We start from the raw sequence: 22,933 nt of genomic DNA, 5'->3' as shown, positions 1-22,933 counted from the left end.
CGAGTGACCACTCTATCAATGGAAATACATGTGTTCAACGAATGAAGACAGGTAGATCAGGTGGGACCATTCCAACCAATGAGAGGGCAGGTACGTGTGTGAACACCACGCACAAATATACTTCATTTTTCTCAAAGTTTCCGGAATACCACATGCATCCACATATATCAGTACAAATATTACGAAACTTCTATTCGATCATAATCCTCAAGTAATTTGAAAGAAAACGGGCTTATCTCACGCGGAAAGATTTTGGGCAGAGTAAATCTCTCGCCTTGACCTCTTCATCTCGGACTGTTATTTTTTTTTCAACTTTGTTTATTACAAAGTAACATTCTATTGGAAACAACTAAAGCAGTAGTATCAGCTAAAAGCTTAAGCAATGCTACAGTGCAGGTCTAACTACAGAAGTTATTGTTGAAAAATGTGTGTGTGTTAAATCCTTAGAAGAAAATGGGAAGAATTTGAACACTCATTCTAATATTAGACTAATTTAGAAATAGTCCACGTCTACGTTTGATTTAGGATATAAAAGGAATTGAACTTTGAGATGCAGTTCTGTAAACTTCTGTTTCATTCTCTAAGAGCACATGTTTCAATAACATATGTAGCTTAATTGTTTACCTTTTCCAGAATGCAGCCAAAAGAAAAACTGGTTTATCACACTTTTTTTTTATATCAGCTCATTTTTCAATATGAGGTATGGGAATACAGTAGTGGACAGAGAAAGAAAGGCTGGCTTTTGTAGAAATGGTATTTGAAGATACACCTTTCGGTTTCAAATTACATATTGTACTTGACAAATGGTATGTCAGTTGATTACATTAGCCTAGAAATAACTACACAAAATCAGTAGCTACATACGTCTAACCACACTTAGGTTATTAAGCTAAAACTGTGAAGTGGAAAACTTTTTTACAGATAATGAAAATCAAAGACTACAGTAATAAAGTAACCTTCCTAACAACTTCAGTTCACATGACCTGATCTTCCACAACTGTTGACATGGTGCTTTCAGGGTGCTGGGTTATTGCTCAATACAGCCATGTAGTTGAAACGTCATTGGTATTCATAAGAACTAGAGCTGTGTTCGATACTAACCGCACTAACCATACTACTTGTGATGTAAGTGGAGTATGTAGTATGGTTATTGGTCCTAGTATATATATAGTTAGCACGCCAAAAGTTCCCAGATGTCATACTAAATTAGCCAAAATACGAAGTATATAAGCAGTGGACATTATTTCCGTGCTTTCAGGGCCCATAATGCAATTCTTCAGAAAACGGGCATGGCAACACAAGTTTTCAGATTTTAAGAAAAGGGCGGAAAATATGCAGCCGAAGTCAGATGAGAGCAGATACAATTTCATTGCTTTAACTAATTATGACAAATGTTAAGAAAATGTTCAGCGATGTAATGAATTTTCAAATAAGTTGCATTACAATTCTTTAGCTACGCTATCCTTATGAACCGCATAGCATATCATTGCAGTAGTATGTACCTTTATGTTAGCTAAATACCTAACATACATTTAGTTGGCTATTAAGACATCAGGCTTAGCTAAGTGGTATAGTTATTGTGCGTTCTCAATGGACATTGTTAATTCACTCTGGCTCTCTACTTCGATTTCAGAGCACTCTCATCTGAGGGTAATTCAATTAAAAGAGTAATTCAATTGTTGCCAGCACCACAGTTACAGTCAACAATGCTCTGGATAACATGAAAACAGCCTAACCAGCTCTGCCAGGGCGAGTAAAATGGTCAGAGTGAGGTGTTCTCTCATTTGTGTCTGGAAATAACTAGCAAGCTAGCCAAAGTCAACCAGTTAGCTTGGGTGCTTGAATGCCGTTGTGAGGTCAGAACGCTCGAGTCAACCCAACTCCTCGTCCAGAGAGCAAAAAGCTTTCGATTTGCAAACGGACAATCTGACAACGCTCTGAATTTAAGAAGTCCCAGAGCGTACTCTGGCACTCTGACACTCCAGATTAAATTTACAGACACATCCGAAATCATATGATGTCTAGCTAGTAATTAGTTATGCTAACAAGCTAACAAGAGGTTGCATAGCAACAGCATCAGCTTCCGGTAGACAGTCGAAGCGCTAGTACGCTCAACTAAAAGTTTACAGTTCTTTTACAGTATATTAAAATGTAACCTTTATTTAACTAGGCAAGTAATTTAAGAACAAATTCTTATTTTCAATGACGGCCTACTCCAGCCAAACCCGGACGACACTGGGCCCAATCATACCTCAATTACAGCAGTACTATAGTGACGCCGCTTGCACTGAGATGCAGTGCCTTAGACCGCTGCGCCATTCGGGAGCCCTGTGAACTAATAGTATATAGTATGCAGTATGTGCTCCTTAAGTATGTAGTATACAGCATGTTAGTATGGGTATTCGAACACAGCTGAGGTCTTCTGGGGCAGTTTGCATCAAGCCTCTCAGAGCAAGAATGCCGGTTTAGGAACAGTTTTGCCTTTTAGATCACATTGAATAACATTACATTGATGGGGAAGCTCCTCCCCCCAGCTTCCACTGATTTATACAGACCCTGGTCTTTCCTGGCCTAGTATGTAAGGTATTGCCTCTACTCCAATTGTTTTAGAACAGGGCCCCCTTTTTCCTCAAATGTAAGCCAAAACAGACTCTATCTATCAGTTTGTCATAGCTACTATCTAGGTTCATTGTTTGTTGAAAAATTATGAAGCTGCTTCAAATGTGGGTAAGGGTCTTCAACATAGATAATCCTTGAAGTATGTGCCCTGCTTTCTGTTACTTTGATCAACTGTTCTAGGCTGAACCTCACTTTATAGCGTAATGCTTTCATTACGAGTGGAAACAAAGTTTTGGAGACAATGAGACGAAGCCTCTTCAGACTGTTGGAAGTGGCAGTAGACTCATGCTTAAACCGGTGTTACAACAAGGGCTGTGACATACTTGACATTCCTTCTTTTTTTTGCGAAAAGGGACATCAGTTTTTGACTAAATTATGTGTCATGCCTAAAGTATAAGTTTGGGTGAGCATATAACGCAAACGTCTAGCATCCCAAAAGTTGCTTGTAACTCATCACGGACAACTTCAGCTTTTTTGCTAATTATCAACTTTGCAACTATTTACTACTTTTTAGCTACTTTGCAACTACTTAGCATGTTAGCTAACCCTAACCCTTTAACGTAACTCCTAACCTTATCTTAGCCCTAAAGTAACCTTAACCCTTAACCCCTAGCCTAACTAATTTTAGCCACCTAGGTAACGTTAGCACCTAGCCACCGAGCTAAAGTTAGCCACAACAAATTGGAATTCGTAACATATCATATGTTTAGCAAATCGTAACATATTATAAAAATTGCAATTCGTAACATATTGTATGAATTACCATTAGTTTATTATAATACCAATTTGATGATGGACATCCACAAATTAATACATACCATACAAAATATATCATACTAATTGGAGTATTCCCGAATATACTTTTACTATGTTACGTCTACTCTTCCAGTTTGTTCTAAGTGACCATATTTTAGCAGAAGAGCAAACAGGATTAAAATTGAAATAGTCAAATAATTGTCTTAATTTCTCTATGCAAATCTCTTCTGTAATGTTCAACCCCGAGAACCTGTGTTAAGTTGTTAAAGTCATGACCGGGTCCATCATGTGACCAGCCGCACAAAGTTATAAACCGTAAGTAATACTGTAAATGATTAACCATTACATAACTATTTCTATTGAAGTTCTGAAGGGTGACACAGTGTTTTTAGTCTGTAATCTTTCCCCCTCATCCTCACTCCCTATTGCTCCCTCCCACTATTTTTTACCAGGGGCGCAACATTGGTTTTAGTTGTGGGGGGGACATATATATATTTATATTTTGGATGGGTTGAACAGCCTTCCCGACAGCTCGGAGAGATCCGCATGGTCCAAAAGCACACCGTTGCCTCGTTTTGTATCACATTCCAATGATAAAACTGGGGAAGGGACAAAAATGCATGTCCCCCCTGTCCCCAGGGACATTTGTGCCACTTCTTATTCCTGTCATAAACTCCTGTTGGTTCTACTACAGTATGGACTGACTCAGGCTCTGCCCTGAATGTATTTCTGCCTTGTCATTGTGACTCAGCATTCTGGAGTCTCAAGCAGAGATGGAAGAGGAAGCAAGACAGCCCACTCCTTCTTTTCCCCCAATGAAAGTCAATTAACTAAGCAGACCACTATCGCATTGTTGTCTGCTTAAGGAGCCCCTTTCTAATGCAGACAGTGGTAAACGACCTGTGTTTAACTATCTTCATTTATCAACCATCACTGGTCTTGAGGTAGTTCTGTTCTGTTATCACAGTGACAATGGTGGAAGAAGGCAGAGTTTTGTGACTGCAGAAACAGACATGAGGGGTGATGAATGGGTGAAGACCGGCTGATACCAGATTTGAAGAAAAGGAAGAAGGGAAGAAGGAGAGAACAGCAGGAACATATACTATACTATGCAACTTACATATACTGTGTAACTTACTAAGGCATTTTTTAACAAATAGCTGTGAATGGTTGTTTCTGGTGAATTGAAGGGAAAATACAACAAATTTCCAGAAAATGTTGTCAATTTAGTCAATCAGAACTCAAATACCAATATATTTCTGTATTACTTTAAACTGTTGGTCTAACTATAACAGTTCAGAAAGTCACCACCAATGTCAAAACCCATTATTCTATTTATGTTCCCTTCACCATGTTTGGGTTGTACATGGTCTGGAGATTACTAATTTCTTTATATATATTAGTATTTTCTCTCTCTTTATTGAGATATCAAGTTATGAATGAGAGGGGGGGACAGAAAGTTAGAGGAATACAGATATGAAGCGTAGGCAGGGTTTGAATCCATGCCACCAAGGGTCATGTGTGGTCCAGAGTCAGGAGCATTACCACTAGACCAGAATATGTCACAAAATGTCTGATACTCAATTAACTTAATAGGAGTCGAGGCACTCAATGTCAAGAAGCTGCTGACTTGATGACACTTTAATGGCACTATCAATTAATATAACAAGTATACATGTATACGTACATACATACATGGTTGTAAAGGAAATCATGTTCTAATAAGGTGAAGATTCTATAATGAATCAAATTAAACAAGTATTGTGTTAGTCTAACTGAAAACAGAGAGGCTGATTACTTTGTTGTAGTGAAAGTGAACTGGGATAGAAATACATTATCAATCCAATTAAAGTGATGATGATGCCAACTTTGGACCAACTACATTATGTGTAAAGGCTTGGATAGGCCTATGGCTCAAAATATGGAATAGAATGTGAATGCTGGGCTACTCAATTATTAATTCAAAAATGCAATACATTTTGTGTTGTAGAAGAGTAGTGGCCTGAGGGCAAACCCTTAATGTGTTGTGAAATCTAATGTAATGTTAGTGTTATTGTATAGAACTGCCTTTATTTTGCTAGACCCCATAAAGAGTAACTGCTACATTTAAAAAAAAAATATTTTACCCCTTTTTCTCCCCAATTTCGTGGTATCCAATTGTTGTAATAGCTACTATCTTGTCTCATTGCTACAACTCCCGTATGGGCTCGGGAGAGACGAAGGCTGAATGTCATGCGTCCTCCGATACACAACCCAACCAGCCGTACTGCTTCTTAACACAGCGCGCATCCAACCCGGAAGCCAGCCGCACCAATGTGTCGGAGGCTACACCGTGCACCTGGCAACCTTGGCTAGCGCGCACTGCGCCCGGCCCGCCACAGGAGTCGCTGGTGCGCGATGAGACAAAGAGATCCCTACCGACCAATCCCTCCCTAAACCGGACGACGCTAGGCCAATTGTGCGTCGCCCCACGGACCTCCCGGTCGCGGCCGGTTACGACAGAGCCTGGGCGCGAACCCAGTACAGCGCCCTTAACCACTGCGCCACCCGGGAGGCCCCAGTAACTGATACCTTGACAGCAGCTAATAGGGATCCATAAATTCAAATGTTGGAAAATGCAAATGAATCAGATGCCATCTATTAGCCTTCTTGGGTGTCAGATTATCACAAATATCTGGCCCTGTGTGGATTTCACATGTAAAATATATTTTCAAATAGAATGACAAAGCTGCAAAACATTACCCTCAATATAAATCAACTCAGTGAACACCATTATCATCCTTTAATTAAATGTACTCCATTTTACCATGTCAATACTTCTAGGTTGTTAATGTTGGCGGCAGTTGTGAAAAGGAAATAGTTTAGTTATTGAAAATGCCATTGTTGATTAGACACTTCTCATTAGGCCATTTTCCCCTTTAACGAAATGGTCTACCCGCTAGAAACTCATTTACTATATGGACACCTTAAAAATTGTCTAGCAATATTTTCAGTTAAAAGTATTAAGGTGAAGCTTGGCTGTCAATTACCAAAATGAACGACTTCAGTAAATTACCAGTAGCTTTGCAACCATATGACAGCTCCAATAAGCCCCTTATGGTGAACAAGAGGCTTGTAGATTTACTATTTTGAGTATTCAGTTCATAGTTTGCTGTAGGGGAACTTTTGGGTATTACCTGAATTAGAGACGTATTTTGTGTCAGTAAGAGACGAAATTCATCACTAGAGAAATATACCATAACTTGCTAACTGAATTACCAAGCAGGACGCAAGGGTTTGATTGACCTCTAGGCTGTATAATAATAAACTTGTGATGCTCAGATTAAAGGTCTATATCAACTGTAGTTACCCATTTCACTCCTATGGACCTAGAGTTGACAGCTGGGCCCTTAATTGATATGGCACTATTACAAGATACGGTAAAGGACACCCTCTGTGGTGAGAGGTAACATCCTTTATAAAACCTCATGTTAAACTTCTATTGTTATGACCCTCAGTCAGGTAATTGTCAGTATTCACCACTGGTATGAAGATGCTCAGTAAAAGAGCAAAGAACCTCAATAGACTGATACAACATCCATTACTACAGGTCAACACTTAGAAAACAGCAACAAACTTAACTGATATTTTTAATTGTTTTACAAGAAGCCTTGCCTCCAATACAGTAGTGTTGTCAACAGATACACCAATGTTACAGCTGTGTTGCACTGCACCAGTTTAACACTCTCCCCTATAAATGTAAAGCCAGTAGGATCCATCAGAGAAGCCAGGAGTCCTGGTCTGAGGCTGGAGGCCGTAGCCTGGGGATGGAAGTGGTTTAGCTCTGGCCTCCCAGGGTGTGCTTGTCAAACAGGTACTCTGCCATCTTGTTTTTGACAGCATCCATCTTGGTGAGGTTGGTGATGTGGTCTCCCAGCTTCTTAATGGCCTCCACCTGCTCATTCAGGTAATGGGTCTCCAGGAAGTCACACAGCTAAAGAGGGATAACACAGGTCAGAAAAGATAATGACTACAGACTATTGTAGATAGAGTAACACACAAGAGCCTGGTGGTAATGGCATAAGGGCAGATAATGAGGTGTCTGCAGTTTATTTTTTAACTAGACAAGTCAGATAACAAATTCCTATTTACAATGACATCCTAACGTGGCACAGTGGGTTAATCAGGGGCAGAAGAGATTTTTACCTTGGTGGGTTAATCAGGGGCAGAAGAGATTTTTACCTTGGCAGCTCAGGGATTCGAGCCAGCAACCTTCTGGTTACTGGCCCAAAGCTCTAACCACTAGATGACCTGCCACCCCTTATGCATTAGCTGCATTGTGTGTGTGTAGTGTGCATCTGTGGACTATTGTGTGCGTGTTAAGAAACAGGTCACACAATCATGTCATTAGTTATCAGAGCTACAACAACCTGATCATCTCCTGGGACAGTACCTGTATTCTATGTGATACATACATGTGATGTGTGGTTTCACCATAACTTACATGGGGGTCAACCTTTCCAGAGGCAATCTTGTGCAGGTCCAGCAGGGCCTGGTTCACATTCTTCTCCAGCTGCAGAGCACACTGCATGGCCTCCAGCCCATTGCCCCACTCATCACGTTCTGGCTTCTACACAGGCCAGAGTGAACACAGGAGGGTTAGGGACTACTAGCAGACGTTAAGGTCAGGATAAAGTGAACAGAGTTACATCCCTCACATCGTTTCAGTTCAGTGGTTAAAGGCAGTATGTTTAGGACTACAGGTTCTCTATATCAACTTAACGCTGGACACTCCATGGAGTCAAGACATTTCCTATCAGTCTACAATCTAAATGTGTTCCTCGATGCTCAGGCGCTCACCTTGATGTCCTGGAGTAAAATGCGTCCACCTCTCTTGTTCTGGAAGGAGAGTAGCTTGTCGGCGTGCTCTCGCTCCTCGTCGCTGTTCTCCTTGAAGAAATGCGCGAAGCCAGACAGAGCCACATCGTCACGGGAGAAATAGAAAGCCTGGGTGGACAAACAAAAGTGTGGTTAGAAGAAAAAAAAAGTGCCGAACGTGACTGGGCGTTATGTTCTTGTTGTGGCAACTAAGCTTGATGATATATGCATGAATCAGTCTAGTCTGTAGTCTACTTGGTAACCTGACAATTAACCTGTCAAGGAGTTGTTACGCGCTCTGACCAAGGTAGGATAGATTCCCGGATTCACTTGAATGCTATACCAACCTGGAGGATCTTAACAGCCTTGCCAAGTAAAACTCAAATATGTACTTAACGGAGTCGAGGTGATTGGCTACAGAAAAGTCAGGTGAAAAGTGGAATTTAGGCCCAGGCATAATAACAGGTAGCTCAACAAAACGGTCATCTTGGTAGACTCCTTACCATTGAAGTGTAGGTGTAGGAGGCAAACATCTCCAAGTTGATCATCCGGTTGATGGCAGCTTCGCAATCGTGGTGATAGTTCTGGCGGATCTGAGACTCCATTTTGGCAGAGTTTCTTTAATATCTAAAGTAACGGTACAAAAATAGGGTTTATTCGACTATTTTACTATTATAGTTCAGGTAAGTGTTATGTTATCAATCCAAAATGTTCTATAATGCGGGACGAAGGCAGAGGAGTTCCGTTCAATCACTGTTGAAGCAAGAACTTCTTCATGCGTCTTCTCAGACTTGTGAACTGGAAGGAGCCTTGTTCGCTCTATTTATTGTTCCAAACGGAATGCGTCAGTGAAATCCACCCTCACAAAGCGTAGCCAATCACCTTTAGAAATTCAACAGGAACTATGCGGATCATTTGATGACGATCCCATTCCTCAGGAGTGAATGTAACATTGTGTGTTCTCATGAATTCTTGATAATCGTATAGTTGGCCATCATTGTTCAATAATTGTTTAATCCAAATAATGTTGTTGTCAAACCAGTCTTTTTGATATGGACCCTGATTTAACTTTCATTGTTCATTTGTTTATCTTTAATGGAAGATTCTTTATCCATGAAATGAAGTGGGCAGAGAACAAACCCCTCTTCACATTATTTAAGATAGAATTGAAATATTATTTTGAAATTATCAGTAAATGTAAAAACAAAAAAGCAATATTCACCATAAAGAGACTCATATCTCCCTCACTAACTTTAAACATCAGCTGTCAGAGCAGGTCACATATCATTGCACCTGTATAGCCAAATCAAAATCAAAATCAAATCAAATCAAAGCCCATCTGTAAGTAGCCCATCCAACTACCTCATCCCCATATTGTTACTTATTTTTTTGCTCCTTTGCACCCCAGTATCTCTACTTGCAGATTCATCTTCTGCACATCTATCACTCCAGTGTATAATTGCTAAATTGTAATCACTTCGCCACTACGGCCAATTTATTGCCCTACCTCCCTAATCTTGCCTCATTTGCACAAACTGTATATAGATTTTTTTTTTATTGTGTTATTGACTGTACGTTTGTTTATTCCATGTGTAACTCTGTGTTATTGTTTGTGTCGCACTGCTTTGCTTTATCTTGGCCAGGTTGCAGTTGTAAATGAGAACTTGTTCTCAACTGGCCTACCTGGTTAAATAAAGGTGAAGTAAAAAAATAAAATAAAAATATTTTAACAAATTGAAAAGGAATCTTGATATGTTAGGTTTATGTACTCTTCTTTGTATATATTTTGTATTGTTGTGTTCATAATAAAAAAATAAAAATATATATAAAAAATATAAATAAATGATGATCCCACTCATTCACATCAACCTAAAGCAAAGATATGTATTATATTGACAAGAGAGCCGAGTGACCCATCTAACAATGGAAATACATGTGCTCAACAATTGGAGACAGGCAAGATCAGGTGGAACCATTCTAGCCAATGAGAGGGAAGGCACGAACAACACGCAGAACTAGACGTAATTTTTCTCAAAGTTGCCGGAATGCCACGTGCATCCGAAAATATTAGTACATTTGTTAAAGCTTAAACATTACGAAACTTCTATATGATCAAAATCCGCTAGTAATTTGACACTGTTATATACCTCTACACAAAAACGGGCTTATCTCACGCGGACAGATTGTGGGTGGAGTAAATGCACTTGCCTCGACCTCATCTTAATCTGTTTAAAAATTGTTACTTTGTTTATTACGAGAGTGGATAAATTTACTTGTTTTGACTAATTATGACAAGAGTTAAGAAAATGTTGAGAGGTGTAATGACTTTTCAAATAAGTTACGTTACACGTTATGTTTGATGTTGGCTGACAATTTTTTAGCTACGCTATCCTTACGAACCGCATAGCATATCATTACAGCAGTATGGACCAGTATGTTAGCTAGCTACCTAACGTTAGTTGGCTATTAATACATCAGGATTAGCTAAGTGGTATAGTCATTGTGCGTTCTCAATGGACACTGGAAGTAGCTAGCAAGCTAGCCAAAGTTAGCAAGATAGCTTGGGTGCTTGACTGCCGTTGTGAGGTCAAAATGCTCGGATCAACCCTACTCCTCGGCCAGAGCGGCCAGTGTGGGATCTGAACGCTCCGAGGGCGAAACGCTTTAAATTTACGAACGGACAATCTGACAACGCTCTGAATTTACGAACGCCGAGAGCATACTCTGGCATTCCAGATTTAATTTACAAACACACCCAAAATCGTATGATGTCTAGCTAGTAATTAGTTATGCTAACAAGCTAGCAAGACGTTGCATAGCAACACCATCAGCTTCCGGTAGACAGGCGAAGCGCTAGTAAGCTCATCTAGAAGTTTACCGTTCTTTTACAGTATACTCAAATGTAACCTTTATTTAACTAGGCAAGTCAGTTAAGAACAAATTCGGCCTACTCCAGCCAAACCCGGACGACGCTGGGCCAATCACAGCCAGATGTGATACAGCCTGGATTCAAACCAGGTTCTAAAGTGATGCCGCTTGCACTGGGATGCGGTGACTTAGACTGCTGCGCCACTCGGGAGCCCTATGAACTAATAGTATGCAGTATGTATGTAGTATACAGTATGTTAGAATGGGTAATCGGACACTACTTAGGTCTTCTGGGGCAGTATGCATCAAGCCTCTCAAAGTAAGAGTGCCGATTTAGGATCAGTTTAGCCTTTTAGATCACATTGAATAACATTACATGGATGGGGAAGCTCCTCCCCCCAGCCGCCACTGATTTTACAGCCCCTGATCTTTCCTGGCCTAGTATGTAAGGTAGTGCCTCTACTCCAATTGTTTGAGGACAGGACCCTCTTTCTCCTAAAATGTAAGCCAAAACAGGCTCTATCTATCAGTTTGTCATAGCTACTATCTAGGTTCAGTGTTTGATGAAAAATTATGAAGCTGCTTCAAATGTGGGTAAGGGTCTTCAACATAGATAATCCTTGAAGTATGTGCCCTGCTTTCAGTTACTTTGATCAACTGTTTTAGACTGAACCTCAGTTTATAGTGTAATGTTTTCATTATGAGCGCAAACAAAGTTTTGGAGACAATGAGACAAAGATTCTTCAGACTGTTGGGAGTGACAGTAGATTTATGCTTAATCTGGTGTTACAAAAAGGGCTGTGACATACTTGGCATTCCTTTTTTTTGCGAAAAGGGACATCGCCTGTTGACTAAATGATGTGTCATGCTTAAAGGATGATTTAGGGTGAGCATATAACGCGAACGTCTAGCATCACAAAGGTTGCCCTTTAACCTAACTCCTAACCTTAACCTTAGACCTAACCTTAGCCCTTAACCCCTAGCCTAGATAATTTCAGCCACCTAGCTAATGCTAGCACCTAGCCACCGAGCTAACGTTAGCCACAACAAATTGGACTTCGTAAGATATCATATGTTTAGCAAATCGTAACATATTGTAAAAATTGCAATTAGTAAAATATAATACGAAATGGATGATGGACATCCACAAATTAATACATACCATACAAAACATATCATACTAATGGGAGTATCCTGAATGTACTTTTACTATGTTACGTCTACCCCTGAGTCCAAATTGTTCTAAGTGACCATATTTTAGCAGAAGGGCAAACATAGCGTTAAAAATGAAATTGACATAGAATTGTCTTCATTTTTGAATTGCAATTCTTTTCTGTAATGTTCAACCCCGAGAACCTGTGTTAAGTTGTTAAAGTCATGACAGGGTCCATCATGTGACCAGCTGCACAAAGTTATAAACCGTAAGTAATACTGTAAATGATTAACCATTACATAACTCTTTCTATTTAAGTTCTGAAGGGTGACACAGTGTTTTTAGTCTGTACTCTTTCCCCCTTCCCTCTCTCCCAATTGCTCCCTCCCACTTATTTTACCTGGGGCGCAATATTGGTTTTAGATGTGGCGGGGACATATATATTTATATACAGTGCCTTGCGAAAGTATTCGGCCCCCTTGAACTTTGCGACCTTTTGCCACATTTCAGGCTTCAAACATAAAGATATAAAACTGTATTTTTTTGTGAAGAATCAACAACAAGTGGGACACAATCATGAAGTGGAACGACATTTATTGGATATTTCAAACTTTTTTAACAAATCAATAACTGAAAAATTGGGCGTGCAAAATTATTCAGCCCCCTTAAGTTAATACTTTGTAGCGTCACCTTTTGCTGCGATTACAGCTGTAAGTCGCTTGGGGTATGTCTATCAGTTTTGCACATCGAGAGACTGAAATGTTTTCCCATTCCTCCTTGCAAAACAGCTCGAGCTCAGTGAGGTTGGATGGAGAGCATTTGTGAACAGCAGTTTTCAGTTCTTTCCACAGATTCTCGATTGGATTCAGGTCTGGACTTTGACTTGGCCATTCTAACACCTGGATATGTTTATTTTTGAACCATTCCATTGTAGATTTTGCTTTATGTTTTGGATCATTGTCTTGTTGGAAGACAAATCTCCGTCCCAGTCTCAGGTCTTTTGCAGACTCCATCAGGTTTTCTTCCAGAATGGTCCTGTATTTGGCTCCATCCATCTTCCCATCAATTTTAACCATCTTCCCTGTCCCTGCTGAAGAAAAGCAGGCCCAAACCATGACGCTGCCACCGCCATGTTTGACAGTGGGGATGGTGTGTTCAGCTGTGTTGCTTTTACGCCAAACATAACGTTTTGCATTGTTGCCAAAAAGTTCAATTTTGGTTTCATCTGACCAGAGCACCTTCTTCCACATGTTTGGTGTGTCTCCCAGGTGGCTTGTGGCAAACTTTAAACAACACTTTTTATGGATATCTTTAAGAAATGGCTTTCTTCTTGCCACTCTTCCATAAAGGCCAGATTTGTGCAATATACGACTGATTGTTGTCCTATGGACAGAGTCTCCCACCTCAGCTGTAGATCTCTGCAGTTCATCCAGAGTGATCATGGGCCTCTTGGCTGCATCTCTGATCAGTCTTCTCCTTGTATGAGCTGAAAGTTTAGAGGGACGGCCAGGTCTTGGTAGATTTGCAGTGGTCTGATACTCCTTCCATTTCAATATTATCGCTTGCACAGTGCTCCTTGGGATGTTTAAAGCTTGGGAAATCTTTTTGTATCCAAATCCGGCTTTAAACTTCTTCACAACAGTATCTCGGACCTGCCTGGTGTGTTCCTTGTTCTTCATGATGCTCTCTGCGCTTTTAACGGACCTCTGAGACTATCACAGTGCAGGTGCATTTATACGGAGGCTTGATTACACACAGGTGGATTGTATTTATCATCATTAGTCATTTAGGTCAACATTGGATCATTCAGAGATCCTCACTGAACTTCTGGAGAGAGTTTGCTGCACTGAAAGTAAAGGGGCTGAATAATTGTGCACGCCCAATTTTTTTGTTTTTGATTTGTTAAAAAAGTTTGAAATATCCAATAAATGTCGTTCCACTTCATGATTGTGTCCCACTTGTTGTTGATTCTACACAAAAAAATACAGTTTTATATCTTTATGTTTGAAGCCTGAAATGTGGCAAAAGGTCGCAAAGTTCAAGGGGGCCGAATACTTTTGCAAGGCACTGTATATTTTTGGTCGAATAAACACAGCAAACAGCCTACCCGACTGCTCGGAGGCATCCGCATGGTCCTAAAGCACATCGTTGCCTCGTTTTGTATCACATTCCAATGATAAAACTGGGGAGGGGACAAAATTGCATGTCCCCCCTGTCCCCAGTGAAATTAGCACCCCTGCTTATTCCTGTCATAACCTCCTGTTGGTTCTACTACAGTATGGAATGACTCAGGCTCTGCCCTGGCTGTATTTCTGCCTTGTCATTGTGACTCAGCATTCTGGAGTCTCAAGCAGAGATGGAAGAGGAAGCGAGACAGCCCACTCCTTCATCCCCCCCATAGGAAGTCATCGCACTATCGCATTGTTGTCTGCTTAAGGAGCCACCTCCTAAAGCCGACAGTGGTAAACGGCCTGAGTTAACTATCTTCATTTATCCACCATTGTTTGTCTCGAGGTAGTTCTGTTCTGTTATCACAGTGACAATGGTGGAAGGAGGCGGAGTTTTGTGACTGCAGAAACAGACATGAGGGGTGATGAATGGGTGAAGACCGGCTGATACCAGATTTGAAGAAAAGGAAGAAGGGAAGAAGGAGAGAACAGCAGGAACATATACTATACTATGCAACTTACATATACTGTGTAACTTACTAAGGCATTTTTTAACAAATAGCTGTGAATGGTTGTTTCTGATGAATTGAAGGGAAAATACAACAAATTTCCAGAAAATGTTGTCAATTTAGTCAATCAGAACTCAAATACCAATATATTTCTGTATTACTTTAAACTGTTGGTCTAACTATAACAGTTCAGAAAGTCACCACCAATGTCAAAACCCATTATTCTATTTATGTTCCCTTCACCATGTTTGGGTTGTACATGGTCTGGAGATTACTAATTTCTTTATATATATTAGTATTTTCTCTCTCTTTATTGAGATATCAAGTTATGAATGAGGGGGACAGAAAGTTAGAGGAATACAGATATGAAGCGTAGGCAGGGTTTGAATCCATGCCACCAAGGGTCATGTGTGGTCCAGAGTCAGGAGCATTACCACTAGACCAGAATATGTCACAAAATGTCTGATACTCAATTAACTTAATAGGAGTCGAGGCACTCAATGTCAAGAAGCTGCTGACTTGATGACACTTTAATTGCACTATCAATTAATATAACAAGTATACATGTATACGTACATACATACATGGTTGTAAAGGAAATCATGTTCTAATAAGGTGAAGATTCTATAATGAATCAAATTAAACAAGTATTGTGTTAGTCTAACTGAAAACAGAGAGGCTGATTACTTTGTTGTAGTGAAAGTGAACTGGGATAGAAATACATTATCAATCCAATTAAAGTGATGATGATGCCAACTTTGGACCAACTACATTATGTGTAAAGGCTTGGATAGGCCTATGGCTCAAAATATGGAATAGAATGTGAATGCTGGGCTACTCAATTATTAATTCAAAAATGCAATACATTTTGTGTTGTAGAAGAGTAGTGGCCTGAGGGCAAACCTTAATGTGTTGTGAAATCTAATGTAATGTTAGTGTTATTGTATAGAACTGCCTTTATTTTGCTAGACCCCATAAAGAGTAACTGCTACATTTAAAAAAAATATATTTTACCCCTTTTTCTCCCCAATTTCGTGGTATCCAATTGTTGTAATAGCTACTATCTTGTCTCATTGCTACAACTCCCGTATGGGCTCGGGAGAGACGAAGGCTGAATGTCATGCGTCCTCCGATACACAACCCAACCAGCCGTGCGCATCCAACCCGGAAGCCAGCCGCACCAATGTGTCGGAGGCTACACCGTGCACCTGGCAACCTTGGCTAGCGCGCACTGCGCCCGGCCCGCCACAGGAGTCGCTGGTGCGCGATGAGACAAAGAGATCCCTACCGACCAATCCCTCCCTAAACCGGACGACGCTAGGCCAATTGTGCGTCGCCCCACGGACCTCCCGGTCGCGGCCGGTTACGACAGAGCCTGGGCGCGAACCCAGTACAGCGCCCTTAACCACTGCGCCACCCGGGAGGCCCCAGTAACTGATACCTTGACAGCAGCTAATAGGGATCCATAAATTCAAATGTTGGAAAATGCAAATGAATCAGATGCCATCTATTAGCCTTCTTGGGTGTCAGATTATCACAAATATCTGGCCCTGTGTGGATTTCACATGTAAAATATATTTTCAAATAGAATGACAAAGCTGCAAAACATTACCCTCAATATAAATCAACTCAGTGAACACCATTATCATCCTTTAATTAAATGTACTCCATTTTACCATGTCAATACTTCTAGGTTGTTAATGTTGGCGGCAGTTGTGAAAAGGAAATAGTTTAGTTATTGAAAATGCCATTGTTGATTAGACACTTCTCATTAGGCCATTTTCCCCTTTAACGAAATGGTCTACCCGCTAGAAACTCATTTACTATATGGACACCTTAAAAATTGTCTAGCAATATTTTCAGTTAAAAGTATTAAGGTGAAGCTTGGCTGTCAATTACCAAAATGAACAACTTCAGTAAATTACCAGTAGCTTTGCAACCATATGACAGCTCCAATAAGCCCCTTATGGTGAACAAGAGGCTTGTAGATTTACTATTTTGAGTATTCAGTTCATAGTTTGCTGTAGGGGAACTTTTGGGTATTACCTGAATTAGAGACGTATTTTGTGTCAGTAAGAGACGAAATTCATCACTAGAGAAATATACCATAACTTGCTAACTGAATTACCAAGCAGGACGCAAGGGTTTGATTGACCTCTAGGCTGTATAATAATAAACTTGTGATGCTCAGATTAAAGGTCTATATCAACTGTAGTTACCCATTTCACTCCTATGGACCTAGAGTTGACAGCTGGGCCCTTAATTGATATGGCACTATTACAAGATACGGTAAAGGACACCCTCTGTGGTGAGAGGTAACATCCTTTATAAAACCTCATGTTAAACTTCTATTGTTATGACCCTCAGTCAGGTAATTGTCAGTATTCACCACTGGTATGAAGATGCTCAGTAAAAGAGCAAAGAACCTCAATAGACTGATACAACATCCATTACTACAGGTCAACACTTAGAAAACAGCAACAAACTTAACTGATATTTTTAATTGTTTTACAAGAAGCCTTGCCTCCAATACAGTAGTGTTGTCAACAGATACACCAATGTTACAGCTGTGTTGCACTGCACCAGTTTAACACTCTCCCCTATAAATGTAAAGCCAGTAGGATCCATCAGAGAAGCCAGGAGTCCTGGTCTGAGGCTGGAGGCCGTAGCCTGGGGATGGAAGTGGTTTAGCTCTGGCCTCCCAGGGTGTGCTTGTCAAACAGGTACTCTGCCATCTTGTTTTTGACAGCATCCATCTTGGTGAGGTTGGTGATGTGGTCTCCCAGCTTCTTAATGGCCTCCACCTGCTCATTCAGGTAATGGGTCTCCAGGAAGTCACACAGCTAAAGAGGGATAACACAGGTCAGAAAAGATAATGACTACAGACTATTGTAGATAGAGTAACACACAAGAGCCTGGTGGTAATGGCATAAGGGCAGATAATGAGGTGTCTGCAGTTTATTTTTTAACTAGACAAGTCAGATAACAAATTCCTATTTACAATGACATCCTAACGTGGCACAGTGGGTTAATCAGGGGCAGAAGAGATTTTTACCTTGGTGGGTTAATCAGGGGCAGAAGAGATTTTTACCTTGGCAGCTCAGGGATTCGAGCCAGCAACCTTCTGGTTACTGGCCCAAAGCTCTAACCACTAGATGACCTGCCACCCCTTATGCATTAGCTGCATTGTGTGTGTGTAGTGTGCATCTGTGGACTATTGTGTGCGTGTTAAGAAACAGGTCACACAATCATGTCATTAGTTATCAGAGCTACAACAACCTGATCATCTCCTGGGACAGTACCTGTATTCTATGTGATACATACATGTGATGTGTGGTTTCACCATAACTTACATGGGGGTCAACCTTTCCAGAGGCAATCTTGTGCAGGTCCAGCAGGGCCTGGTTCACATTCTTCTCCAGCTGCAGAGCACACTGCATGGCCTCCAGCCCATTGCCCCACTCATCACGTTCTGGCTTCTACACAGGCCAGAGTGAACACAGGAGGGTTAGGGACTACTAGCAGACGTTAAGGTCAGGATAAAGTGAACAGAGTTACATCCCTCACATCGTTTCAGTTCAGTGGTTAAAGGCAGTATGTTTAGGACTACAGGTTCTCTATATCAACTTAACGCTGGACACTCCATGGAGTCAAGACATTTCCTATCAGTCTACAATCTAAATGTGTTCCTCGATGCTCAGGCGCTCACCTTGATGTCCTGGAGTAAAATGCGTCCACCTCTCTTGTTCTGGAAGGAGAGTAGCTTGTCGGCGTGCTCTCGCTCCTCGTCGCTGTTCTCCTTGAAGAAATGCGCGAAGCCAGACAGAGCCACATCGTCACGGGAGAAATAGAAAGCCTGGGTGGACAAACAAAAGTGTGGTTAGAAGAAAAAAAAAGTGCCGAACGTGACTGGGCGTTATGTTCTTGTTGTGGCAACTAAGCTTGATGATATATGCATGAATCAGTCTAGTCTGTAGTCTACTTGGTAACCTGACAATTAACCTGTCAAGGAGTTGTTACGCGCTCTGACCAAGGTAGGATAGATTCCCGGATTCACTTGAATGCTATACCAACCTGGAGGATCTTAACAGCCTTGCCAAGTAAAACTCAAATATGTACTTAACGGAGTCGAGGTGATTGGCTACAGAAAAGTCAGGTGAAAAGTGGAATTTAGGCCCAGGCATAATAACAGGTAGCTCAACAAAACGGTCATCTTGGTAGACTCCTTACCATTGAAGTGTAGGTGTAGGAGGCAAACATCTCCAAGTTGATCATCCGGTTGATGGCAGCTTCGCAATCGTGGTGATAGTTCTGGCGGATCTGAGACTCCATTTTGGCAGAGTTTCTTTAATATCTAAAGTAACGGTACAAAAATAGGGTTTATTCGACTATTTTACTATTATAGTTCAGGTAAGTGTTATGTTATCAATCCAAAATGTTCTATAATGCGGGACGAAGGCAGAGGAGTTCCGTTCAATCACTGTTGAAGCAAGAACTTCTTCATGCGTCTTCTCAGACTTGTGAACTGGAAGGAGCCTTGTTCGCTCTATTTATTGTTCCAAACGGAATGCGTCAGTGAAATCCACCCTCACAAAGCGTAGCCAATCACCTTTAGAAATTCAACAGGAACTATGCGGATCATTTGATGACGATCCCATTCCTCAGGAGTGAATGTAACATTGTGTGTTCTCATGAATTCTTGATAATCGTATAGTTGGCCATCATTGTTCAATAATTGTTTAATCCAAATAATGTTGTTGTCAAACCAGTCTTTTTGATATGGACCCTGATTTAACTTTCATTGTTCATTTGTTTATCTTTAATGGAAGATTCTTTATCCATGAAATGAAGTGGGCAGAGAACAAACCCCTCTTCACATTATTTAAGATAGAATTTAAATATTATTTTGAAATTATCAGTAAATGTAAAAACAAAAAAGCAATATTCACCATAAAGAGACTCATATCTCCCTCACTAACTTTAAACATCAGCTGTCAGAGCAGGTCACATATCATTGCACCTGTATAGCCAAATCAAAATCAAAATCAAATCAAATCAAAGCCCATCTGTAAGTAGCCCATCCAACTACCTCATCCCCATATTGTTACTTATTTTTTTGCTCCTTTGCACCCCAGTATCTCTACTTGCAGATTCATCTTCTGCACATCTATCACTCCAGTGTATAATTGCTAAATTGTAATCACTTCGCCACTACGGCCAATTTATTGCCCTACCTCCCTAATCTTGCCTCATTTGCACAAACTGTATATAGATTTTTTTTTTATTGTGTTATTGACTGTACGTTTGTTTATTCCATGTGTAACTCTGTGTTATTGTTTGTGTCGCACTGCTTTGCTTTATCTTGGCCAGGTTGCAGTTGTAAATGAGAACTTGTTCTCAACTGGCCTACCTGGTTAAATAAAGGTGAAGTAAAAAAATAAAATAAAAATATTTTAACAAATTGAAAAGGAATCTTGATATGTTAGGTTTATGTACTCTTCTTTGTATATATTTTGTATTGTTGTGTTCATAATAAAAAAATAAAAATATATATAAAAAATATAAATAAATGATGATCCCACTCATTCACATCAACCTAAAGCAAAGATATGTATTATATTGACAAGAGAGCCGAGTGACCCATCTAACAATGGAAATACATGTGCTCAACAATTGGAGACAGGCAAGATCAGGTGGAACCATTCTAGCCAATGAGAGGGAAGGCACGAACAACACGCAGAACTAGACGTAATTTTTCTCAAAGTTGCCGGAATGCCACGTGCATCCGAAAATATTAGTACATTTGTTAAAGCTTAAACATTACGAAACTTCTATATGATCAAAATCCGCTAGTAATTTGACACTGTTATATACCTCTACACAAAAACGGGCTTATCTCACGCGGACAGATTGTGGGTGGAGTAAATGCACTTGCCTCGACCTCATCTTAATCTGTTTAAAAATTGTTACTTTGTTTATTACGAGAGTGGATAAATTGACTTGTTTTGACTAATTATGACAAGAGTTAAGAAAATGTTGAGAGGTGTAATGACTTTTCAAATAAGTTACGTTACACGTTATGTTTGATGTTGGCTGACAATTTTTTAGCTACGCTATCCTTACGAACCGCATAGCATATCATTACAGCAGTATGGACCAGTATGTTAGCTAGCTACCTAACGTTAGTTGGCTATTAATACATCAGGATTAGCTAAGTGGTATAGTCATTGTGCGTTCTCAATGGACACTGGAAGTAGCTAGCAAGCTAGCCAAAGTTAGCAAGATAGCTTGGGTGCTTGACTGCCGTTGTGAGGTCAAAATGCTCGGATCAACCCTACTCCTCGGCCAGAGCGGCCAGTGTGGGATCTGAACGCTCCGAGGGCAAAACGCTTTAAATTTACGAACGGACAATCTGACAACGCTCTGAATTTACGAACGCCGAGAGCATACTCTGGCATTCCAGATTTAATTTACAAACACACCCGAAATCGTATGATGTCTAGCTAGTAATTAGTTATGCTAACAAGCTAGCAAGACGTTGCATAGCAACACCATCAGCTTCCGGTAGACAGGCGAAGCGCTAGTAAGCTCATCTAGAAGTTTACCGTTCTTTTACAGTATACTCAAATGTAACCTTTATTTAACTAGGCAAGTCAGTTAAGAACAAATTCGGCCTACTCCAGCCAAACCCGGACGACGCTGGGCCAATCACAGCCAGATGTGATACAGCCTGGATTCAAACCAGGTTCTAAAGTGATGCCGCTTGCACTGGGATGCGGTGACTTAGACTGCTGCGCCACTCGGGAGCCCTATGAACTAATAGTATGCAGTATGTATGTAGTATACAGTATGTTAGAATGGGTAATCGGACACTACTTAGGTCTTCTGGGGCAGTATGCATCAAGCCTCTCAAAGTAAGAGTGCCGATTTAGGATCAGTTTAGCCTTTTAGATCACATTGAATAACATTACATGGATGGGGAAGCTCCTCCCCCCAGCCGCCACTGATTTTACAGCCCCTGATCTTTCCTGGCCTAGTATGTAAGGTAGTGCCTCTACTCCAATTGTTTGAGGACAGGACCCTCTTTCTCCTAAAATGTAAGCCAAAACAGGCTCTATCTATCAGTTTGTCATAGCTACTATCTAGGTTCAGTGTTTGATGAAAAATTATGAAGCTGCTTCAAATGTGGGTAAGGGTCTTCAACATAGATAATCCTTGAAGTATGTGCCCTGCTTTCAGTTACTTTGATCAACTGTTTTAGACTGAACCTCAGTTTATAGTGTAATGTTTTCATTATGAGCGCAAACAAAGTTTTGGAGACAATGAGACAAAGATTCTTCAGACTGTTGGGAGTGACAGTAGATTTATGCTTAATCTGGTGTTACAAAAAGGGCTGTGACATACTTGGCATTCCTTTTTTTTGCGAAAAGGGACATCGCCTGTTGACTAAATGATGTGTCATGCTTAAAGGATGATTTAGGGTGAGCATATAACGCGAACGTCTAGCATCACAAAGGTTGCCCTTTAACCTAACTCCTAACCTTAACCTTAGACCTAACCTTAGCCCTTAACCCCTAGCCTAGATAATTTCAGCCACCTAGCTAATGCTAGCACCTAGCCACCGAGCTAACGTTAGCCACAACAAATTGGACTTCGTAAGATATCATATGTTTAGCAAATCGTAACATATTGTAAAAATTGCAATTAGTAAAATATAATACGAAATGGATGATGGACATCCACAAATTAATACATACCATACAAAACATATCATACTAATGGGAGTATCCTGAATGTACTTTTACTATGTTACGTCTACCCCTGAGTCCAAATTGTTCTAAGTGACCATATTTTAGCAGAAGGGCAAACATAGCGTTAAAAATGAAATTGACATAGAATTGTCTTCATTTTTGAATTGCAATTCTTTTCTGTAATGTTCAACCCCGAGAACCTGTGTTAAGTTGTTAAAGTCATGACAGGGTCCATCATGTGACCAGCTGCAC

At 40.4% G+C, this 22,933-nt stretch overlaps 2 protein-coding genes and 1 long non-coding RNA gene across 5 annotated transcripts in view; 1 reads left to right on the top strand and 2 right to left on the bottom strand.

Moving 5' to 3' along the window:
- Positions 1–22,933, top strand: part of LOC149979257 (uncharacterized) — an 80,172-nt gene that overhangs the window by 33,232 nt on the left and 24,007 nt on the right. The window lies entirely within an intron of this gene.
- On the bottom strand, positions 6,992–9,165 carry LOC149979259 (ferritin, middle subunit-like). Of its 2 annotated transcripts, none has more exons than XR_016485188.1 (4): positions 8,736–9,062; positions 8,215–8,361; positions 7,597–7,984; positions 6,992–7,560 (listed from the first exon to the last, which is right to left on the bottom strand). XR_016485188.1 is itself a non-coding variant. In XM_090193013.1 (4 exons), the coding sequence occupies exons 1-4, from the start codon at positions 8,835–8,837 to the stop codon at positions 7,193–7,195; spliced, it is 531 nt and encodes a 176-aa protein (XP_090049139.1). In that variant the 5' UTR covers positions 8,838–9,165; the 3' UTR covers positions 6,992–7,192. The 2 variants fall into 2 exon arrangements, 1 of the variants encoding a protein (XP_090049139.1); XM_090193013.1 differs by having other exon boundaries at positions 6,992–7,348; positions 7,859–7,984; positions 8,736–9,165.
- Positions 17,417–19,590, bottom strand: LOC149979258 (ferritin, middle subunit-like). Of its 2 annotated transcripts, none has more exons than XR_016485189.1 (4): positions 19,161–19,468; positions 18,640–18,786; positions 18,022–18,409; positions 17,417–17,985 (listed from the first exon to the last, which is right to left on the bottom strand). XR_016485189.1 is itself a non-coding variant. In XM_090193014.1 (4 exons), exons 1-4 carry the CDS (start codon positions 19,260–19,262, stop codon positions 17,618–17,620), a joined length of 531 nt encoding a protein of 176 aa, XP_090049140.1. In that variant the 5' UTR covers positions 19,263–19,590; the 3' UTR covers positions 17,417–17,617. The 2 variants fall into 2 exon arrangements, 1 of the variants encoding a protein (XP_090049140.1); XM_090193014.1 differs by having other exon boundaries at positions 17,417–17,773; positions 18,284–18,409; positions 19,161–19,590.

The sequence above is a fragment of the Oncorhynchus mykiss genome, chromosome 12, assembly GCF_057628025.1.
Source record: "Oncorhynchus mykiss isolate SJ-2025 chromosome 12, ASM5762802v1, whole genome shotgun sequence".
NCBI lineage: Eukaryota > Metazoa > Chordata > Actinopteri > Salmoniformes > Salmonidae > Oncorhynchus > Oncorhynchus mykiss.
The sequence above is the reverse complement of the archived record's forward strand: the minus strand, read 5'-3'. Positions and strand labels throughout refer to the sequence as shown.

Coding starts and splice junctions, on each gene's coding strand:
- LOC149979259 (XM_090193013.1), bottom strand. CDS start 8,837: ATGGAGTCTCAGATCCGCCAGAACTATCACCACGATTGCGAAGCTGCC. Junction 8,362..8,735: donor CCTACACCTACACTTCAATG/GTAAGGAGTCTA, acceptor TTGTCCACCCAG/GCTTTCTATTTCTCCCGTGA. Junction 7,985..8,214: donor TTTTACTCCAGGACATCAAG/GTGAGCGCCTGA, acceptor TGGCCTGTGTAG/AAGCCAGAACGTGATGAGTG.
- LOC149979258 (XM_090193014.1), bottom strand. CDS start 19,262: ATGGAGTCTCAGATCCGCCAGAACTATCACCACGATTGCGAAGCTGCC. Junction 18,410..18,639: donor TTTTACTCCAGGACATCAAG/GTGAGCGCCTGA, acceptor TGGCCTGTGTAG/AAGCCAGAACGTGATGAGTG. Junction 17,774..18,283: donor CTGGAAAGGTTGACCCCCAT/GTAAGTTATGGT, acceptor ATCCCTCTTTAG/CTGTGTGACTTCCTGGAGAC.